At 36.3% G+C, this 21,228-nt stretch overlaps 1 protein-coding gene across 4 annotated transcripts in view; it reads left to right on the top strand.

The window, feature by feature from the left end:
• The window catches only part of Afg3l2 (AFG3 like matrix AAA peptidase subunit 2), a 78,368-nt gene that overhangs the window by 25,777 nt on the left and 31,363 nt on the right, over window positions 1-21,228 (top strand). For all 4 annotated transcript variants that reach the window (XM_083122404.1, XM_083122406.1, XM_083122403.1 and 1 more), the window contains exons 10-12: window positions 7,876-8,103; window positions 10,756-10,982; window positions 14,816-15,016. In XM_083122404.1, coding sequence (XP_082978530.1) covers window positions 7,876-8,103; window positions 10,756-10,982; window positions 14,816-15,016 — 656 coding nt within the window. The remainder of the gene's footprint in view (window positions 1-7,875; window positions 8,104-10,755; window positions 10,983-14,815; window positions 15,017-21,228) is intronic.

The raw sequence follows: 21,228 nt of genomic DNA, 5'->3' as shown, positions 1-21,228 counted from the left end.
CTCTATCCGGATAACGGCAAACAATGAAGAGTTGCCAGAAGCAATGAAGTTGAACAGAAGAGAGAAAATTACTAACAGTTGGAAAAATCATTCTGTATTTCATAATCTTATTCATTTATGACATAAGACTAGAGCAATAAATTATGCAAATTTCTAATGAGGAAAGAAAATATCGGTAACTGAAAAAGTACAGAGACTTGCTTGATTTTTGTTATTTACCGTCACTTTCTACTACTTTTCGGTAATCTTGATGATGAGGATGAGTGATGATTTAATGAAATTGATGGAGGGGCACTCACAAAGAACAAACATACCCATGCCGGAATTCGAACCCAGGAGCCCTGGCTTTGTACTTGCTACTCTCAAACTTATCGCATATATGCGTTGTATTTTTTCTGAGTTTAATGGAAAGTACATTTGGATTACAATGATGTGGAGTACATCATGTAGATTTAATTACATGTTTTGATTAGCACGTTTGAAAAAATCCTGATAATGTGACCAAGTTGTCCAATTTCTTTTCAAGCCGACTGTTAAATAAATTAGAAACTCGTCATCTAAACTCACCAAGAGCTGCTACAGGAACCTTTGAACTACTAATTTCTGAAAATTTGGCAAAATTGTCAGGCAACCCCGAAGCAATAAATGGACTGGATGGGAAGATGATATTTTGACACTTGTTTCTTCATTTTCGATGGAAAAGTGAAGCTTTTTTTGATAGTTGTGGCATTTATCGCAATGAATAGTGTGGAGAAATTGTTGGTCCAAATTTAAATCTAGAACAACTGTCCAAGAAGGGAGGTCGTGAGTTCAATCCCAAATTTCGCGTTGAAGGACAGAAGGTTGAATTTCAGTTACAAGCATGTCGGAAGAAGTTTTCTGGTAAGTTTGAAGTTTTTACTGTAGAGCTTCTGGTAATGCAGATGCTCCCGATTACATATAATTAATGTAAATTACTATGACTGAAATCAAATTATATGTGTGAAATATATACTTATAGGTTGATATTCATTTTCAAAGAGGTTGGTGTGGTCATCCTTGCCCCCCTTTCTAGATGTTCCATGCCACTACATTGTTATACTTTTACCTAGAAATTTAGTGTAGAGGAATCTTATAACTGTTATTAAACGATATTTATTATTGAAGAAAATGAAGTATATCAAGCAGAAGAAAATTCAAAGCAACTACGGGGGAAGGGGTGCAGTAGCGCAACCACAAGGGGGCAGAGTGGCATTGCCTTATCCCAACCTTGGACAGAAATCAATTCTTGGTGGGCAAACATCAGAAATTAATAATACCAGGACAAAAGGATACTCAAAATGGAATTAGTTTTCACGTCTTTCTTGCATCATTTCTTCCAGATGGCCAGGAGCATCAACAAGGGAGCACAGAGGGGCAATTGTCCCCTCATCTTCAAATTTTATACAAACAAAAATATGTACACCGTAAAATTTTCTTGCTCGCTTCGCTTTTCTTACAGTCTTGTCAAGTTCATAGACGTAGCTAGATGGCAGCAGGAGTTGTCCCTAGACGCCAAACAATCTGAATGAGAAAAGTTTGTAAAAGAGAATGCCATGGCATGAAATTTTTTTTTTTTTTTATATATTAAATCAATACTGTTTTCAATTTGCAAAATTTGTATCGAAAAATGTTCTTGATCGCTTTGCTCGGAATTTGTTTTCTGTAGTGCATTGTAAATTACGAGAGAGAATTAAGAACAATTAAGTGCTTCAGACAGTTATTGTTATAACAGTTTGGTTTGGAGGAAATGGAGCGTGCACATTTCAGAGACAATTTATATCATTTTTGCTCTTGGTTTGTTATAGAGGGGATGAATTGATTATGTAATGTATTTAAATAATATGTTATATACACACGCACACACATACCCACCAATGAAATAAAACTAAAACAGATGAAATGAGGTTTTTCTTCCCCGACTGAACTTTCAAAGCTTTTGCCTCCCCTAATCAGAGGGTCTGCGCACACCTATGCTAAAAGGGAACGGATATGAGGAGATTCGTGGAACAGAAGAAGATCAAACTATAACAGAAAAGGTCATACAAGACTGTAGGAGGAGAGGATTCAAGAAGTGCATAAAGGAAACAGGAAACAGTTTGAAAAGCTTTCCAAAGATACACAAAGAGGAGAAAAAGTTGAGACCAGTAATGGACTGCAAAAACAATATTTTTGAACCCTTGGAAAATAAATTAAAGAAAGTGATTGAAGTGTTAGTAAGACAGCAAGAAAGCAGAGCAGTGAGGAAAAGTGAACATGTGGTGGAAGTAATAAAAGGACAAGTTGAAAGGGAAGAAAACTACAATGTTTAGCTTAGACATGAAAAGTATGTTCCCAAGCATCAAGAGGGGACTTGTTTCGGACATTGTTAGAAAGAGAATGGGACAAGAAATTATAGGAGAATGGGACAGTGAAAGGGTAGTGAAGGTGCTGGAAACCATTTGGAATAACGGTTACAGTATAATGGGGGATAAAATAATGTTAATGAGTGAAGGACTGAATATAGGTTCTAGCCTAAGCCCAGCATTGGCTGAATTGGTTATGAATGAATGGGAAAATAAAGTGGTCAAAAAAGGAGATGACAAAATAATTCTGTTTTGCAGATATGTGGACGATTGTTTTGGCATATGGAAGGAAACCAAGAGGCAACTAGACATATTTGCAAAAGAAATACAAGATGAAGAAAGAGAAATATTGCTGGAACTAGAAATACTAGAAATAGAAATGGAAGACAAGATAAGCTACCTAGATATATTGATGAAAAGGAAGAGAGGACAAGAAATTGAAACCACTTGGCATCGGAAGATGTGTTCAGCAGGGCTATTCTGTCACAAAAGAAGTGATGTAAGTGAGGTGACAAAAATAAATTTTATAAAGGATATGGAGGATGGAATCAAGAAGATATGCACGAAAGAATGTGAAAAAGAAGTCAAAATAAATAGCATATGGAAACAGCTGAAAAAGAATGGCTACGAGAAGGAAGATAGACTGGACATAAACAGAAGAAGAAGGAAGAGAAGTGGCAGGGAAGAAGGGGAAGAGAAAGAAAAAGAGAGGTGGTTTAACATAAGGAATATGGGGAAGACCACGGAGAAGATATGCAAAGTGCTTAGGAAAGCGGGCATTAAAACTTATAGGAAGGGAGGACGAAGCATCTTAAGAATAGCGAAGAATGCGAACAAGAAAAAGGAAAACAGAGAGGAGGAAGAGGAAGGGGTTATCTACGAAGTGAAGTGTAAAGAATGTCAGTGTGCACATAGAAGAAACAAAAAAGAGGCTTAAAGACAGGTTGAAAGAACATAGGGATGATGTACGACTTAAGAGAGACAGAAATGCGATATTTAAACACACAAGGGAAACAGGACATGACATAGAGTGGGATGAGGCTAAGCAGATAGGATGGGAGAAAAGAGTACTAGTGAGAAAATGAAAGGAGGCCACGGAAATAGAGAAGAAAGGGGAAGAAGACTCAATGAACTGAAATGGGGGACTGAAGATAAACAAAGAATGGAAGAAGGTGTTAGAAAAAGTGAAAAGGACAAAAGCGAAGGAGGAGAAAAGAAGGAAGAAGAATGAAGAAAGAAAGAATAAAGAAAAAGAGTGTGAGATAAGGAGTCCAACCACATTCCAGATGAAAGAAAATGTTTATCTAAATTGCCTGTCAGGTGAAACAACAGTTGACAGGAGAAGGCCACCTGCTGGAACACATGGAAAGGAATGTTCAGATAAACAACTTTCTAATATTCTTGTGTCTGGAGGGGAGTGATTTTTGTGTATATATCTCTTCCTGTTTTGTACCTTATTTCATTTGTATTTGGTACAGAGTCTGAAGAAGACCTTGCTGGAAGGTTGAAACATAACGTTTATTTTATGTTTTAAAATAAAATGAATTCTACCTTTATTATTTTCCTGTAGTTTACAGTTATTACGAAAACAGTTTTTCGTTTTGACGTTAAGGAGAACACACGCTCCCTTCATCAGACATTTATTTTCATTTTGACTAAAGATACAGTTATAACAATGGTTAGCAATTTTTTAAACAAAGAGAATCCTTTATATAATGGATGTTGTCTATGTTACATTGTTGTAATATAACAACTTAACTGTGAAAAGAAGAAGTCTGTTTTATTTTTATTTCAGTTGAAAAAAAATTGATCACATTATTTTTTATTTAAAATTATGAATCCCAAATATCATCAGGTAATCATTGTTTTCACAAAGTCTCTTGATGTTTTCTGTTACATTCAATTTTAAAGATGGTGGCTTACTCCATTTGTGAAAAAGAAAACTCCATACTGGATCTATGTTACCATTTTCATTATTTAATTTATTCCAGTGTTCTTCTGCAATGAACGAAGCTTCTCAGACATTCAACTCTATGTTTCCCGTCAATCTTTTTAAAACCCTTCTCTTTTTAATCAAATGCTTCTCTTCGATGAGGTGAGCTGAGAAACCTGTTCTTGGGTTTAGATTTATAATGTCCAAATCGTGTTCGTGCCATCTTATTGGCATTTTCCTTGCTGTTTGTCCTACATAATCCTTTGAACATGAACAATTTATATATTCCTATGGTTTCCACATCTGGTAGAGAGTTTCTCATTTTGAATTCATTAAATGTACATTCCAAACTTCTTTGTGATCTAAAAACAATTTTTGAAATTAAATCTTCTAAAAATGTTGGCAATTTTATGTGAGAATCCCTTGTGGAATGGAATGCACACAAATTTCTTTTCAACAGATTTTTCATCTTTGTCTGTATTTCTCTTTTCCTTTAGTTTTCTTGCGACTTGTTTTTTGATTTGGTTTTAGTCTGTTAGTGTGAAAACCATTTTATTTTGCTATATTAAAAAGCCTTTCTTCTTCATTTTTGATATCCTTATTATTAGAACATAGTCTTTGTGCTCTCAGGAAAAAATTTAAAAATATATTACCCATTGTTATACGTGAATGTTCTGAATTGGCATGGATGTATTTTTCCCCTGCTAATTTTTTCCTATGGACTGATGTTTGAATTGTTGTGTCAGTTGTCTTAATTTGCAGATCAAGGAAAGAAATTACGTTGTTATTCATGGGTTCGCAAGTGAATTTTATGTGACGATGTGATTCATTTAACAATTTCTACAGGCTTTCTCACTCATATAATAACCTGCCTCCAAATGTGGACATATTCTTGCCAGAACAAATTTTTAGAAAATTGTTAACGATATATGTTTAATTTTGATTTGTTTTCAGTGCCATCTTGTACTCTATTTTGTTGTTGTTATTGTTATTTTCCTGCTGTTACTGTTTCAGTGTAAAATGGTCATTCAGTACTGTATCTGAAACTTTAGGTAAAATAAATAAATAAATTTAAATACGTCCATGATGGTGTTCTCATTTTTAGCAATAATTAGCACATCGTCTACATATCTGATGTAGAGTATGACATCCGCACCTATCTCATTATCAATTGGAGATTCTATGTAATGAAGGAAAATGCTGGAGATGATTCCGGATACTGGGTTTCCCATTGATAGGCCATTACTAACGTCACAATGAAAAACTTTTTTCTTATGCTTGTAATAACCGTAAACTACAGGAAAATAATTCTACAATGCAAGCAATGCATACATACAAGAAAACTAAAATTCTGCCTTGGTCAGCATATTGGATTTTTGCTCGCATAGTTTTGCAAGTAGCAAAACCTTTGTGAGATTAACTGGTGAAATAAATACTGTCAATACTGGGAAAATTTAAGAAGGAACCAATTTATTTGTATAAGATATAACGGATTTTTTTCTTGGCAGACTCCTTTATTTCATCATCATTCTTTAAGTACTTAAAACTAGTTTTGAGAGAAACTAATTTTGAGGTTCAATCCTCGGATTCAAGAATATATCTTCTCGCATAAATCATAACTTTTTATGTATCAATCCTGCTTCACTACATTCATAAGTATTTTCAGTTTTTTTCTGGTTTGTATCTCGTTCAGACAAAGTAGCAAGATTTATGATAACGTGCTTCTGCAACTAGGATCTCTCTTGAAGTCGTTACAATGATGTTTTCTTGCTTCTCTCAGTTGCAATCTTACACAATTTCTTACTGATTTCAGGAACTTGAGTGTTTCCCTTGTTCTTCATATTTTCTTGTATTTGCTTTCTTCATCACAGAAAACACATTTTTTAATGTCTACATTATGTTCATCTGCAAGAGTCCTGTTGAAGCGTTTCTCACAATGAGACTTTGAGAAAGGACTTCCAGAAAACATATAGGAGGATAAGTTATCTGCTTCAAGTCTTCTTAAGGCTTAAAATTGGCTCGACACACGAGACGAAAATTTAGTCACTCATAGTTTATCCGATTAATAGTTCATTTTTTATTCGTTCAAAATTTCTGCTCACGGCAGTGTTATAAAAAAACTGTCTTAGAATGTTTATCTTTTGGTGGATGTACTTCATTTGGTGATGCTAACTCCCTGCATATACCTACTTCTCTGGTTCACCTTCCGTTTTTATAGATTTTGCTTTCATGAAAGCACATGTTTCGACTGTACAACGAATAAACCGTACTAGCATGTTCTAATGTTCTTCCTGGGTGTAAAATGTAAGGGGTGACCATTTCTGAACACACGTAAATGTTGACCTCACTTCCACATACTACACCCTGGAAACTGCAGTCTTGCAGTCCAAGGAGGCTCAGGCATCTGGACCTGCGGCCAGTAAAATCCTGTGTAGGGCTGTGTCTTGTCCTTATATGTGCTGAATGTCCCTATACAGCCTCGGTTTTTAACCTGGGTAAGGAGATTTTTGCCCTCACAGAGACACGTTGATTATTTTCTCTATGGTAATGGGCTTGGCTCCTTATAATGTGATGGGTGCAAGTAGCCTAAGTGCTGATGCATCAAAATTTTTAATTTCAATTAATCAAGAATGTTCTTCCATGGACACTGGTAACAAATAAATAAAATTATTCATTGTTACTACTACCGCTAATAATAATAATAATCAACTTACTGTTATTTTATTATTAAGTGTTATTACAGTTATCTAACAATAATACGTTGTTCAATAGCCAATACCGTTTACAATAGGTGTGATTAAGTAGGACTAAACGAACATCTGGCTAGAAGCATTCGCTGCACACCCTACATAATCACTTCGTTTTTTATGAATTCTGAAGTCAAAACCAACAAGTGCAAAATGTTAAGTTTACACTACAATTTTTGCTTGGAACACTTCTCAGTTGTTTAGGTTATTAGTATTTTAATGATAAACATAAAATTATTAGTAAAATACATGAATTTGTTTTACTAATCTGTTTTTTACTAATTAGCAGTTGCTAATATCAAAAAATCTAAGGTAAGCTCAAAGGTAGAACACATATCAAGCTTTCATTTATATAAAAAAAGTACATTGAAATCGGACCATAAGTTTCAGAGATATAGTAGTGTTTTCAAAAGTCAACATCCACCATCTTGGATTGGCCACCATTTCTATTAGATACCACTTTGAAATAGCAATCATGTTTTTTTGGTATCCTTACACACCCATATAACTGTGGCACAAAGGAAAATTAGTACCCCCAAATTCTACCAAATTCTTGATTTTGACCACTTATTCCATAGGCTATAATAGTAGAGTCACCTGTTGCTACGTCACTTCACTTCCATCGGGGATCATCTCCTGTTGTAGGTACATCGTTTTTAAGACTCTACACAAGAAATTATTGACATCAACCCCTTAGCATTCCATGCATTTTCCTCGTCTACCCAAATATTTTGGAGGCTTGTCCTTTGCAGAAATGTGCAACCCTTACTTCATAGTGTCAGTGTTCACTCTTTAAGTTGCCTCTGATTAAATGTAAGCTTTTTATTTGCAGGTTTTAATACAACAACAAATGTGGTAGTGCTTGCAGCTACAAACAGGGTTGACATACTGGATCATGCGTTGCTGAGGCCTGGCAGATTCGATAGACAAATCTATGTGCCTGCACCAGACATCAAGGGCAGGGCTTCAATATTCAAAGTCCATTTGCAGCCACTGAAGACAGATCTCGATAAGAACGACTTATCAAGGAAAATGGCTGCTTTAACTCCAGGTTTTACAGGTAAGAACTTCCTTTACTCACTACATTATGGAGTATGTATGGGATTTCAATATCACAAAATAATATCATAATTCTTATTTTGAAAGAGTTGCAGTATTGTGTGGAAAGAGCAGTTCTCAGAGAATGAAGCCACTCGATCTTAAATTTTTCAGGGTACCAAGACAAGAACCCTTAAAATGCAGCAAATATCTAAAATCCAGAAATAAATGTATATGTTGCTGTATTTGGACCATGAAAATTAAATGTATAATATGGGATAATGCCAAATTTGGGAAGTTTTACTAAAAAATAAATGTATTACAAGTTACTTTACTGTCCTTGTAGAAGTAATATGTTACTGTACCCAAAAAAGTAACTCTTTATTTCAATAACACTACTTTATCGTACAATGTAGACATTGGGGATTGGACAAATTAATTAATTCTCCATACATATCAGTTTATTGGCAAAATTTCTGATAGTTTCACCGACCCAGTATTTTTGTAAATAACTTGCAAGTTCACCATTATGCCATTATGTTACTTTTAATTTTTTATAAATATGAAGCTATGATTGAAAAATTTGTATTTTGCAATGTCTTTTTCTAAGGCATGATCTATTTTTGACATCTTATTGAATGCATTAGTTAAGGAGGTGAATGAACCATTCATGTTCTTCATAGAACCTGTGCAGTTTTAAATTAGATAATTGGAATATTGATCATCAGTACTTTATTGATATTGACAAAAATTTCATATTGTCTCATCTCTCTTCTCATAAATATGTGAATAACTGCCTCCTTACCAGCATAAAGATCTAAGTATATTTATAATACACACGTACCAGAATTTTTGTAATACTGAAATAGTAATGTAAAATATCGTATTTCACCACATAATCACCTACCCTAAGTTTTCAGTCCAAAAATTGGTTTATAACCTTTCATCACATAACTTAATACTCCAACACTAGTAAATTCTTTCCAGGTAAATATTTTTACTATAATGCACAAATCAATAACAACCAATGTGTTATTGGATAAATGTTCACTGAACTGTCATGATGAAATGATATGTGTCGTTTTGCACTATTCAATTTTAATGTGTATTCAGAATTATTCTGTGCACCCTAATCGTGCACCAAAGATGCTTTAGTAATTATTTTTTTTTAAGTGTCTGTAATACCACACTTTTTTTTTTTAAATAGCTTCACATAATGGTTACACTAGGGATGTGCCGAAGCCGATTACAGATGTATGAAAATCGGCAGAAATTGACACATCGGCATCGGCAAAAATCCAAAATTTAAACTGGTACAGATAATTCTAGAGTTTTACCTTAAGTTTTATATTTTAATTTTGTAAGAGTCATTGAAAGTTAGGTTAATGGATCTTCATCACTGGGGAATTTTTAAGATACAATTATTGTAAAAACTCATTCAGAGGATCAACCTACCTCAATATCAGTACATTGCTGAACCAACTACTCCACATGACCAGGATCCGCTGTTGTATTGGAAATTCAAAAATGAGTGTCCAAACCAGAAGCAAGTGGCAAGGATATACTTGGGATAACTGCTGCCTCAGTATTCAGTGAACGAGTGTTCAGTATTGCTGGACAGATTTGCGATAAGAGTAGAAGTAGGTTACTTCCAGAAGTGCTTCCAAAACTCATGTTTCTAAAGTTGAATCTGCCAGCATTATTTTTTTTATTTTATCTGCGATGTTTCATCCTGGTTTCCCAGAACTTCCTCAAGCTTACACCAAGTGTAGAGGGACTAGCCATGTGTATCTGGGTGTAAGCTTGAGAAAGTTCTGGGAAACCAGGATGAAATGTCACACTGATATATATATATATACATATGATAGCAAATTTATTTTTGTCATGCTGAAAATAACATTCCATTTCTGTTGAATAATCTTATATATCGGAATCGGTTAAATATCGGCATCGGTTCCAAATGTTATCAGTGAGTACTTTGGCATTGGTAAATTTTCAACTTTGTCACATCCCTAGGTTGCACTCTACTCTTTTGCAGAAAAATTTCTCATAGGATGTGGTGAAATGAGTAGTCATGTATATGGGAATTGGTTAAATTTTGGTGTCCAAATTGGTCTCAATAAAGCAAGAGAAAAAGAGAAAGTGCTTCAAAATTTTCCTACATTGTAAGTTCTGAGACCAAGTGCAGTAAGTACTGGACTTGCAAAATTGCCACAGATAGTTCCAAGTTCCGAGTTATTTCATGGGTTTGGGTGTACTTAAGTGAGTGTCCCCTTCATTAATTTCATCCAATCATCTTTTCTCCTCATTATCGTGGTAAGCCTAAACCAGCACAAAAGTGCCATAAGGAAGAAAAATACACATTTTTTTGACACGTAAACTTGTATCTGACTGTGCTTTGGAATCTGTAAATATCCTGATCCTACACATCACTTTGTAGACATAAGCAGAAGCTTACAACTAAAAATGTTGAATCTATAGAAGCAATGGTGGCTTCAACAAAACAACACACTGATGAAATAACATTGCAGAAAAACTTATTTGTGTTGATGATTTTGCTGATGACTGTGGGTAGTGCTGAAAATGTTTATGGAACGTAAATTACGAATATACTGTGAAATGAGGCATATTATATCTGTTAATTTATAATGAAATTGCTTTTTGTTTATGTTAGGTGCTGATATTGCTAATGTGTGCAACGAGGCTGCACTGATTGCTGCCAGGGACCTGATGGAGTCTATTGTATTGAAGCACTTTGAGCAGGCCATTGAGAGAGTGGTTGCGGGGATGGAGAAGAAGACGAATGTTCTCCAACCAGAAGAGAAACGAACGGTTGCATACCATGAAGCCGGACATGCGGTTGCAGGCTGGTTCCTGCAGTATGCAGACCCCTTGTTGAAGGTAATGTTTGACTGATTGTGTGTGGAGATTTGAGTAAACATTCCTTGTTTTCTAACAAACCTTGTTTACTTGGCCTGTTTAAATAGTCATAAATGTTGAAAATGATACAAAACACTTCCTCAGTCTACTTATCCTGGAAATTATGTAAAATGAATAAATTTTGCACTAGTATTGTATAAATGGATTTTGCAATTAAATAACAGCTATTTTAATATTTCAATTCAGTCCTACCTGATGTTATAGTGGTAACACTGGTAACATCGTCACCTTGTAATCTAGGGATCCCAGATTCAGTACCTGGTGGATGCATAAAGTGGTTCAGATACCACTTTGAACTGAGGGTCCAATCCCGATCATCCTATTTGTGCATAAAATGAGCTTTAAACAAAAACTCAATATTTCAATTCAAGTTACTGGAATTTTCTCCAAACTATGTACTGTATATACATACATATTGTTTATATAATATATATACTTGGGCATACCCAAAAGAAACCGAACTAATTTTGTGGTGGACAGAGCTTTTGTAGTACCACGTTTTGCCGCTAGGAGCGCATAGAGCGAACCTTCCTGAGTCCGTAAGCCGAGTGCCGTCGCTGAAGCAGGTCAGGACACGTTTCGGCGGAGTTTAGACTGACAGCTGTTTTGTGTGATCGTCGTTTTTGCAATGGCTGATTTTCGGGAACAGCGTGCGGCGGTGAAATTCTGCTTTTTGCTCGGAAAGAGTGGAACAGAAACTCTTGAAATGTTAAAAACGGCATACAAGGACAATGCTATGGGGAAAACTCAAGTGTTTGAGTGGTTTTCCCATTTCAAAAAATGGTGAAATGTCAATTGATGACAAACCTCGTTCTCGTCATCCTTCCATGGCCCGAACACATGACAATGTTGAGAAAAAAATTGTGAAATCATTAACGAAGATCGACGACGGACCATTGAACAAATTGTGGAGCTGTCTGGAGTGACTTGGAGTTCAGTGCAGCGAAGTTTTGAAACGATTGCGCAACAGTGTGCGGCGGAAGCTGCCCGATTTGTGGCAGTCAGGTGACTGGTTTTTCCATCATGACAATGCCCCGGCTCACACAGCCCTGTCTGTACGACAATTCTTGACCAAGAATGGTATGACCCCTGTTCCTCACCCCCCATACTCACCCGACCTTGCCCCGTGCGACTTTTTTTGTTTCCTAGAATGAACGGAGACATGAAAGGAAAGCGTTTTGCTGATGTTGCTGAGGTGAAGGAAAAAACGACAGAGGCACTGTCACGCATCACAAAAGATGACTTTAAAAAATGTTTTTAAAAATGAAATCAAAGATTGGACAAGTGTCTTAATGCAAGTGGAGAGTACTTTGAAGGGGATTGAAGGTTTGTACTTAAATTGTGAATAAATAAGTTCTCAAAAAAATTAGTTTGGTTTCTTTTGGGTTGTCGTGTATTCACACGCAGAGGTTAATTGATTCGCACACGTAGGTACTTCACAGTATAAAGATAGAAACGAGGATACAAAATAACGATTTAATATTGAACTTACAATAACCATTTCTAAGATGGCTGAACTCTCAATTTCATCAATAACAACTTTACAAACAATTGAATATCGATTCAGATATTATGCACACTTAACATTCCCCCTCTTCCTTATTTGACTTAGTTATATTTCAGTCTATCAGGCGGTTTTCTCTGTCGAGAGGACCTCCTACACTGATGCTGCTGTTGTCGCTGATGTTGGCTGCAGGAATCATCCAAGTACGATGTAGACGGTTTGTCATTTGGTGTAGAAGCTTCCGGCGCCACAGAACCACTGCCATTACTTTCACTTTTTCCTGTAATGAATAAGTCTTCATCGCAGAAAACTGATCCGCCATCTTGACCTGTATCTGGTCCATGAATTCGTTCATCATTATCCTCCTCCTTCTTCTGACTTCCAAAATGATACCTATCTTTCTTGTCTTGCATCCATTTTAACTGATCTTCATGCACGACCCGGTTCCTACCTTCAACATTCACCAGCCATGTAACTTTGCTTTTCCGTGCTATAACTTTTCCCTTGACATACCTCATAGCATTCCTCTTGTCCTTAAATGGTAACATAACCCATACAAAATCGCCTCTTTGGTTCACCTTTTCATCTGCTTCTGCTTTATCCCTTTCGCAGTTTTGATCTATTATTTCTTCCATTTGGGCATCAAATTTATTCCTGAGAATGTAGGAAAATATCATTTGCTGTGGCGTTTTGTCACCTGATGCGTTATATTCGCTTCTCAAAGCTACCAATACTCTCTGCAACAATTCTTCAACGTTGACATGCGTATTCTTATTCAATTGCTCCCGTACAGCACAGTCTAGCTTTGTTTTTACTGTCTGCACGTAGCGCTCGACCTGACCATTGCTTTCAGGATGGTACGCAGGAGAATGGTACGTGTTAAGTGTGCATAATATCTGAATCGATATTCAATTGTTTGTAAAGTTGTTATTGATGAAATTGAGAGTTCAGCCATCTTAGAAATGGTTATTGTAAGTTCAATATTAAATCGTTATTTTGTATCCTCGTTTCTATCTTTATACTGTGAAGTACCTACGTGTGCGAATCAATTAACCTCTGCGTGTGAATACACGACAGAGATTTATACATGGCGACGAGGATGGGATTTAGAAATCGAGGATAAGTATATTCACTTCTAAGCTTTGCGTTATAGTATAAATGTATAATGGCTTTGGTAGCTGGTTTTGATAAATATGATCCCCAAGATGGATCGATAGTAGCGTATTTGGAGCGCTTTGATAATTATTGTCAAACACAAGCTATTCCAGAGGACAAGAAAGTTCCTAGGTTAATATCTGTCATTGGAAACAAGCCATATGAAGTTCTGCGTGAATTATTTGCACCTACATTACCTCATGATAAATCCTATCAGGAAATTGCACAAAGATTAAAATCTTATTATAGTCCATCAAGCAACTATATTGTGCAAAGGTTAAAGCTTAGAAAATGTGTACAAGAAGAAGACGAACAAATAGAAGATTTTGTAAGGAGATTACGAAAGATCGGAGAGCAGTGCAAGTGTCTTAATGCAAGTGGAGAGTACTTTGAAGGGGATTGAAGGTTTGTACTTAAATTGTGAATAAATAAGTTCTCAAAAAAATTAGTTTGGTTTCTTTTGGGTATGCCCACGTATATATATATTATTATTATTATGATTATTATGGTAAACTTAAGCAATGGTAGTAGCTGATTCACAGACTTTGTTGGTTTTTGCAGCCTCACTCTCATACTGTTCTCTTGAGCTATTGTGTGAAGACAACACAGTTATATCTTGTATTCTCTTTTACATGGTATAGCAACCTTAGTTTCCCCAATCGGAGAGAAAACCACAACCATGAATCTAGGGGTGTAGTGCACACCAACAATGAAGGCTAGTTCGGAGTTGCCAAGCATTGTGCCACTCACCCCAGCCTCTAAAACAGGACAGGGAGAGGGTGGCTCAGGTGGATGTTCTTCCCTAGCTCCCTTTTGCATTTTTCGATGGTTGCGAATGATTTGGTTTAGTCATTTTAACCTTCTTGTTCTCATCCCTCCCTCATATACATGCCGCTGGGTGATGCAGTGACCATACCCAGAGGAGGGGCTGGTTGCTGATAGACGAGAAGATGGAAAAGATGTGGCAATGCTTTGTACTGTCAACCGTGGCATCCTTTATGGTTTCGGCAAGAATAGGGATGGAGCAAGGACACCGGCATTACACTCTAAAGCTAATAATTGCAAATCAAGTGTGTTCTGTTTTTTAGTTCTTTGTTTTCATATTAATTTAAAATATGTGTGTTTTTTTTTCCAGGTGTCTATAATTCCTAGAGGCAAAGGACTAGGCTATGCACAGTATCTTCCAAAGGAGCAGTATTTGTATACAAAGGAACAATTGCTCGACAGGATGTGCATGACACTGGGTGGCAGAGTGTCAGAAGAAATCTTTTTTGGACGAATTACAACTGGTGCACAGGATGACTTGAAAAAAGTTACTCAAAGTGCTTATGCTCAGGTAAGTGTTCTTTGTGCTAGCAGTGAACTCGTGAAATCATAAATGTGAACAGAAGATGGTGTATTTATGATTCCTCTTGCAAGAGGGATTAGCAGTGCTGATTAGCATTTTCTTTAGTCCTCCTCAAAACTACACTTTGTATTACAGTGACCTCCCCCCCCTGTATTTTTTTTGTGCATGTTAGGATATTTGTAGAGGCATATATTTTTGGTAAATAAAAAGCAAAATGTCTGTACAAAAACAGTCAATTTCGGTTTCAAAAGCAGTAAATGAACATTTTACAATGGTGCGTTTTACTCTATATAAATTCAAATAAAAATATATAAATAACTTAATGACTGAGTAGGAATATTTCAAAATGACGTTTTGGAAGTAATAAAATAAAAAACTTTAGGTGCCAAACATGGTACCACGTTGTTAAATCGTAAGTTGAGGATTCAGATTTGAGGATGGAAAAGGTAAAAAACTTACGGTGAAAGCATAAAAACTCCGATGGAAGACTTCGCTAGTTAAAAATTCCCTATGTTAAAAACAAAAAACACAACTAAAACAAAAATTGAAGACCTATTACAGTCCCCTAGTGACTTCCGTCAGTGTTGGGTAGAGCACATGGACTGTGAGCGCTCCTATCCTGCATGGAAGGTAAAATTTCCCATCCATAATCCACTGGCAGGCGAACTGTACCTCAACAAAAAATCAGAATACCCCAATGGGGTTAAACTGAACATTTTCCGTAATTTCTTTATCCGAGCCGAAAGACTGTGTAATAATAGCAATGAAAAAGAGAGAGAAATCGCCTGGATAAAAAGGGTAGGTCAGAAGAATGGATATAATATCCGAGAATTAGATAGGATGATGGCCAGGAAAGCAAGAAAGATTATCGAGAATGAAAATAATAATCAAAAAGGAAAAGATGATAATGAAGAATGTAATAAAAATACATTTCGTTGGAATCCCATATTAGAAGGGGGTTTCAGAAAAGATCGCAAAAACAATGAGAAAATACGGCATAAAATGCGGGATGAAGGCCCCTAAAAATATTGAAAAGAATTTTACCGGGTACAAAAAAAAGGGGGGGGGGAAACAAGGATCACCTGGAAGAACAAAAAGGGGTATACCGGATCGAATGTGAATGAGGGAATGAATATATAGGGCAGACTGGGAGAAACATGCACACTAGATGGGACGAACATGATAAAGATATTAACGAAGGGGTACCTAAAACAGGCCTATCCGAACATATCATAAGGAGCGGACATAGGATTATAAAAAGGAAAGTAATTAGGAAAGAGGAGAATAAATTAAACAGGAACATTTATGAATCTGTATTTATATGCACAGGAAAAAGGAATATGCTTAACAGAGATGATGGTAATCTGGAGGAAGGGTGGATCACTTTTCTTAAAAAGTGGGATAAAGCGGTAAATACCTACACTAAAATGGGTTTTTATGTCACTCCCGAGGTTGTGAAGGCCATCGAAGAAGAGAGGGAGTTCACCTTGGAATGGTGACGTATACGATCGTAAGAAGGGAACGCTGGAGGGGAAATTTTACCTTCCATGCAGGATAGGAGCGCTCACAGTCCATGTGCTCTACCCAACACTAACGGAAGTCACTAGGGGACTGTAATAGGTCTTCGATTTTTATTTGTTTTAGTTGTGGTTTTTGTTTTTAACATAGGGAATTTTTAACTAGCAAAGACTTCCATCGGAGTTTTTATGTTGTCACCGTAAGTTTTTTACTTTTTCCACCCTCAACCTGAATCCTCAACTTACGATTTAACAACGTGGTACCATGTTTGGCACCTAAAGTTTTTTATTTTATTACCTGATGAAGAAAGTAGTACAGACTTCCGAAATGTAATTTTGAAACATTCCTACTCACTCACGTAAGTTATTTATATATTTTTATTTGAAAGTGGTAAATAAGAAAAAAATGGTGTTACAGCAGAGAAAAATTAGATCAAGGTAGTACATAAAATGACATTTTGGTTTTAAAATTGTGAACATAATTCTAAATTTAATTTCAAAACTTCACTTATTACACAAAATAAACATATCCCTTCTAATAGTACATTTATGTAGTTACCAGAGTATTAAGTTTATTCCTGTGTAAAGCGATCCATTTTTGCTTCTCAAATATTTACAGCAGAATTAATCAATTTTCCGTGAATTTCATAACTCTCAGGATAATTCCAATTTCAGAAAGTGTTGTGTCTGTAAATAACCTCTAAATTTCATGATTGAGTCTATTTTGCATTTTGCAGTTCATTTTGCATCATTTCGTGACAAAACAGGGTAGGAAAATACATCTCGCACCTTTCTGAAACATAAAAAATTAACATTACAGCATGTTATTTCACATTTCGTGTTTTCGTCAAATACGAAATATGCAAGCCACTAGATATTTGGCTTTTACCTAGAAAAAGACATTTACTTGCTTGTAAAAGAAAAGTTCTAAACTGCAAGCTTTTACAAGAAGAACTTTTGAGAATATAGACCTACAGAAAATATTAATTTTTGTATAGGTTTCACCCTTGGACATTGAATATTTTGTTGTCTGCCATCTGTAAACATACATATTTTACACTAGTCAGGGTGGAACCTACCTGCTACAACATACACTTTCCACTAACTTTGATTTACCACCAGGATTATGTCAACTTTGTCACCTTGTTTGAAGCCACAGAAATATAACACGTAGATAACAGCATCCATTGAATCTATACATTTTCCTTGTAGTGACTAAAAGTTTTTATTACTCAACATTACGACACACACTTTCACATGTTCCTTTTTCAAGAGAATGAAATGAATTGCCAGTTGCAACAAATAATCAGTAACAAATGATTAGCCATTAACTGGACTTTTACTCTGTAAATCCTCTTCAGATAGATTTTCAAGACATGCGCTTTTCAATGCTGAGTGATGTACGGAGGAACTACTTATATTAGAGAGTTAAAGTTGGTTTTGTGTTTTCAAGAAAAATGCCATGATCTTGTGGAAAATTAAATATTTCCATCCTCTCTTCCAACAAGCATAGTTAGGAGATCTCTTTTAAGAAGGGAACAGCTTTCGACAAGCCTGCAATACTTCTATTGCATTGAAATTCAAGCATGCCATACCTCCATATGCATATAAATGGAAAAAAAAAGGAAAGAAAGAAACAGAAAAGAAATGCAAAGATTGCTCCAGAGAAATAATGAGAAACTTAGTCAGGCACTGCTGGCCCCTAAATAATTCAAGTCTAACAGGTACATTTTCCTGATACTTATAAAGAGAGCCATACATATTTCGTTTTTGACTAAATGCGAAATAACACATTGTAATGCTAATTTTTCATGTTTCTGAAAGGTGTGAGGTGCATTTTCCTCCCCTGTTTGTCACGAATTGAACTGCAAAATGCGAAATAGACTCTTAAACACGAAATTTAGAGTTTATTTACCGACACAACACTTTCTGAAGTCACAATTATCCTGCGAGTTGATGCAATTCACAGAAAAATGATTAATTCTGCTGTAAATTTTTGAGAAGCAAAAATTGACCCCTTTATACAGGAATAAACTTAATATTCTGGTAAAGACATAAATGTGCCATTAGAAGGGATATGTTTATTTTGTGTAGTAAGTGCAGTTTTAAATCAAATTTGGGATTATATTCACATTTTTTTAAAATGGAAATGTCATATTATATACCACTTTTTCATCGCTATAACAGCAAAATTTTATTTTATTTACCACTTTTGAACCAGTTTTTTTACCAAAATTTTACTTTTTTATTTACCGAAAATATGTGCCTCTACTTATAAATAAACCATTAAAAAATGTAATAAAATAAGGTACTTGTAATAAATTTGGTACCACTTACTGTACATGGTATAATGGATTGCAGCCTATTGGTAATCTTTAAACTCTGTAATATTCTTCGATCACACAGGGGCAAAAGGCATAACTGCACCGGCTTCCTGCCAGTCCATGCTGAGTCACGTGGACACTGTTGCCAATGTACTCATGTCATCTGTTTCTCTGTAGAAGCAAGCAAGAAAGCTCTGATGTTCCAGCAGGGAATAAGCCTTATCATGCAGAGCAGAGCTTATCAACATGGAAAGGGGGGGAGGGGGCAACAAGATTTGGCAACAGCTCAGGCCTGTTGGATTACATGGTTGGTCTTCACTAACACAGCCCCCTACCATCATCTTCCCTTTTGGCGGGAACTTCGTACAGTTAGGCCTTTTGCCTTGTAACCTCTACTCTATTGGTATCGGTTGTATTGGTAAAATTATGTAATTACGAGGGCCGTACCGAAAGTAATGCAAAAGTGGTCATAACCTCTTTATTAACTGATGTAGATCGTTCAAATTACACATGTAGTTGGAATGACTCTTCCTCTATACAGGTGTTTCAGAATCTTTGTCTTCCGTGCAGAAGAATAATGGATTCCAAGCAGAAGCAATGTGCTGTCATCGAGTTCTTCACGAAGGTGGGGTGCAGGCTGTGAGACATCCACAGAAGGCTACAGAATGTGTACGGAGATGACACCATTGACAAGAGCAATGTGCACAGGTGGATGAAGTTTACAGAAGGGGAAACCAGCATTGAAGACAAACCGTGCAGTGGGAGACCACTAATTGTCAGCGAGTGGATGAGTTGATTCACACGGACAGATGTGTCACAATCCGTGAGCTTGCGGAACAAATGAACTGTGCAGTGAACAGTGCCATACAGAAGATGGTGGAAAGCTTGGGGTATCGAAAAGTGTGTGTGTGAAGTGGGTACCTCGGCAGTTGACAATCGAGTTGAAGGAGAGAAGAGTGGAAGTCTCCTCTTTGGCAACAAATCAGGTAATCGGTAAATTGGGCTGGTTCGTTGTACCCCATCCACCATACATCCCAGATCTGGTACCCTCAGACTTCTACTTGTTTAGTCCCAAGAAAGACAGTCTTCGGGGACAACGATTTGATGACACAGACAAGGGGAAAGTGGCTGTGAAGAAGTGGATACAACAGTGCACACTGGATTTTTGTCAAAGTGAATTCGGGAGTTGGGTTCAACCATGACACAAATGCAGCACTTCAAATGGAGACTATGTTGAGTATCTGGTTTGTAGAGGAAGAGTCACTCCAAGTACATGTGCAATTTGAACGATCTACATCAGTTAATAAAGAGGTTATGACCACTTTTGCATTACTTTTGGTACGACCCTCGTATTTAAAATAATTCATATATTCCACTTTTTAAAACCAAATGCCAAGACAACCCATTGCAGTCCCCTGATTTACATACATTGAAGAAGTGAATGACTCATTTAGTTTTCATAGAATCATGTTAAAATGTGACTTACGTAGGAAAATGGATTGAAAGCTTGGAATTCAGTTTTTAATGTGTTTCATGCTGTGTCTTCTGGCAACATTTTCTTCCTCGTCCAACCCATATATCCTCCTTGATAATGACCTTGAGAAGGGGTCAAAAGCTTGGAACTGAGTTTTTAATTTGCTTCAAGTGGCATTTGTCAGATTTTTTATATCATTATCCCAACACAGAGCATAAGATTTTCTTTTTCTAATTCCTCATGGAATAATTCCAATTTTATATCACATAGGTAGAATCAGCAAAAATTTCAAATTAGCCCATCCTTAAAGTCTTACTTCATTATGTCACTAGTAATTGGATCTTGGAACTCTTCATGCTAACAAGGAGGACCATTGAATTTCACATTAAAATTTCTCCAGAGTCTGAATTTGTGTGTATAAAGTGGCGTCTATATCCTCTACCCTTGCTGCTGACACACCAGTATCATTGATTAGAAATTTCAGATTTCAAACCGAATCCATCAATGTCCAGTGTTGCTAATATTCTCTTCTAATGCCTTGTGCCTCATGTGGTTGTTCCACAATATCATGGGTAATATATACACCATGGAGAAAAAATTAGTCACCACAACCAGAACATCCTTAATAGCTGATGACACCACCTCTGGCTTGAATCAATGAATGAGTCTGCTGCATTTGGGATGCTACTAGGTTGTGGAAGTATGTTTTGGTGTAATTCCTGGCAACTACAAGACGACAACACGGTGACGATCCCTGTCGGTCTTAACCATTTTTCGGCCAGTTACGATGCCAAATTGAGGTTTCTAGCGAGGCACGCCACTCCTTGTACACCATCTGGACTGCCCATTCTGTACACTGACAAACTGGACCACTTCATTCACTTT

The sequence above is a fragment of the Lepisma saccharinum genome, chromosome 5 (genome assembly GCF_977018435.1).
Source record: "Lepisma saccharinum chromosome 5, izLepSacc3.1, whole genome shotgun sequence".
NCBI classification, from domain to species: Eukaryota; Metazoa; Arthropoda; class Insecta; order Zygentoma; family Lepismatidae; genus Lepisma; species Lepisma saccharinum.
The sequence above is the reverse complement of the archived record's forward strand: the minus strand, read 5'-3'. Positions and strand labels throughout refer to the sequence as shown.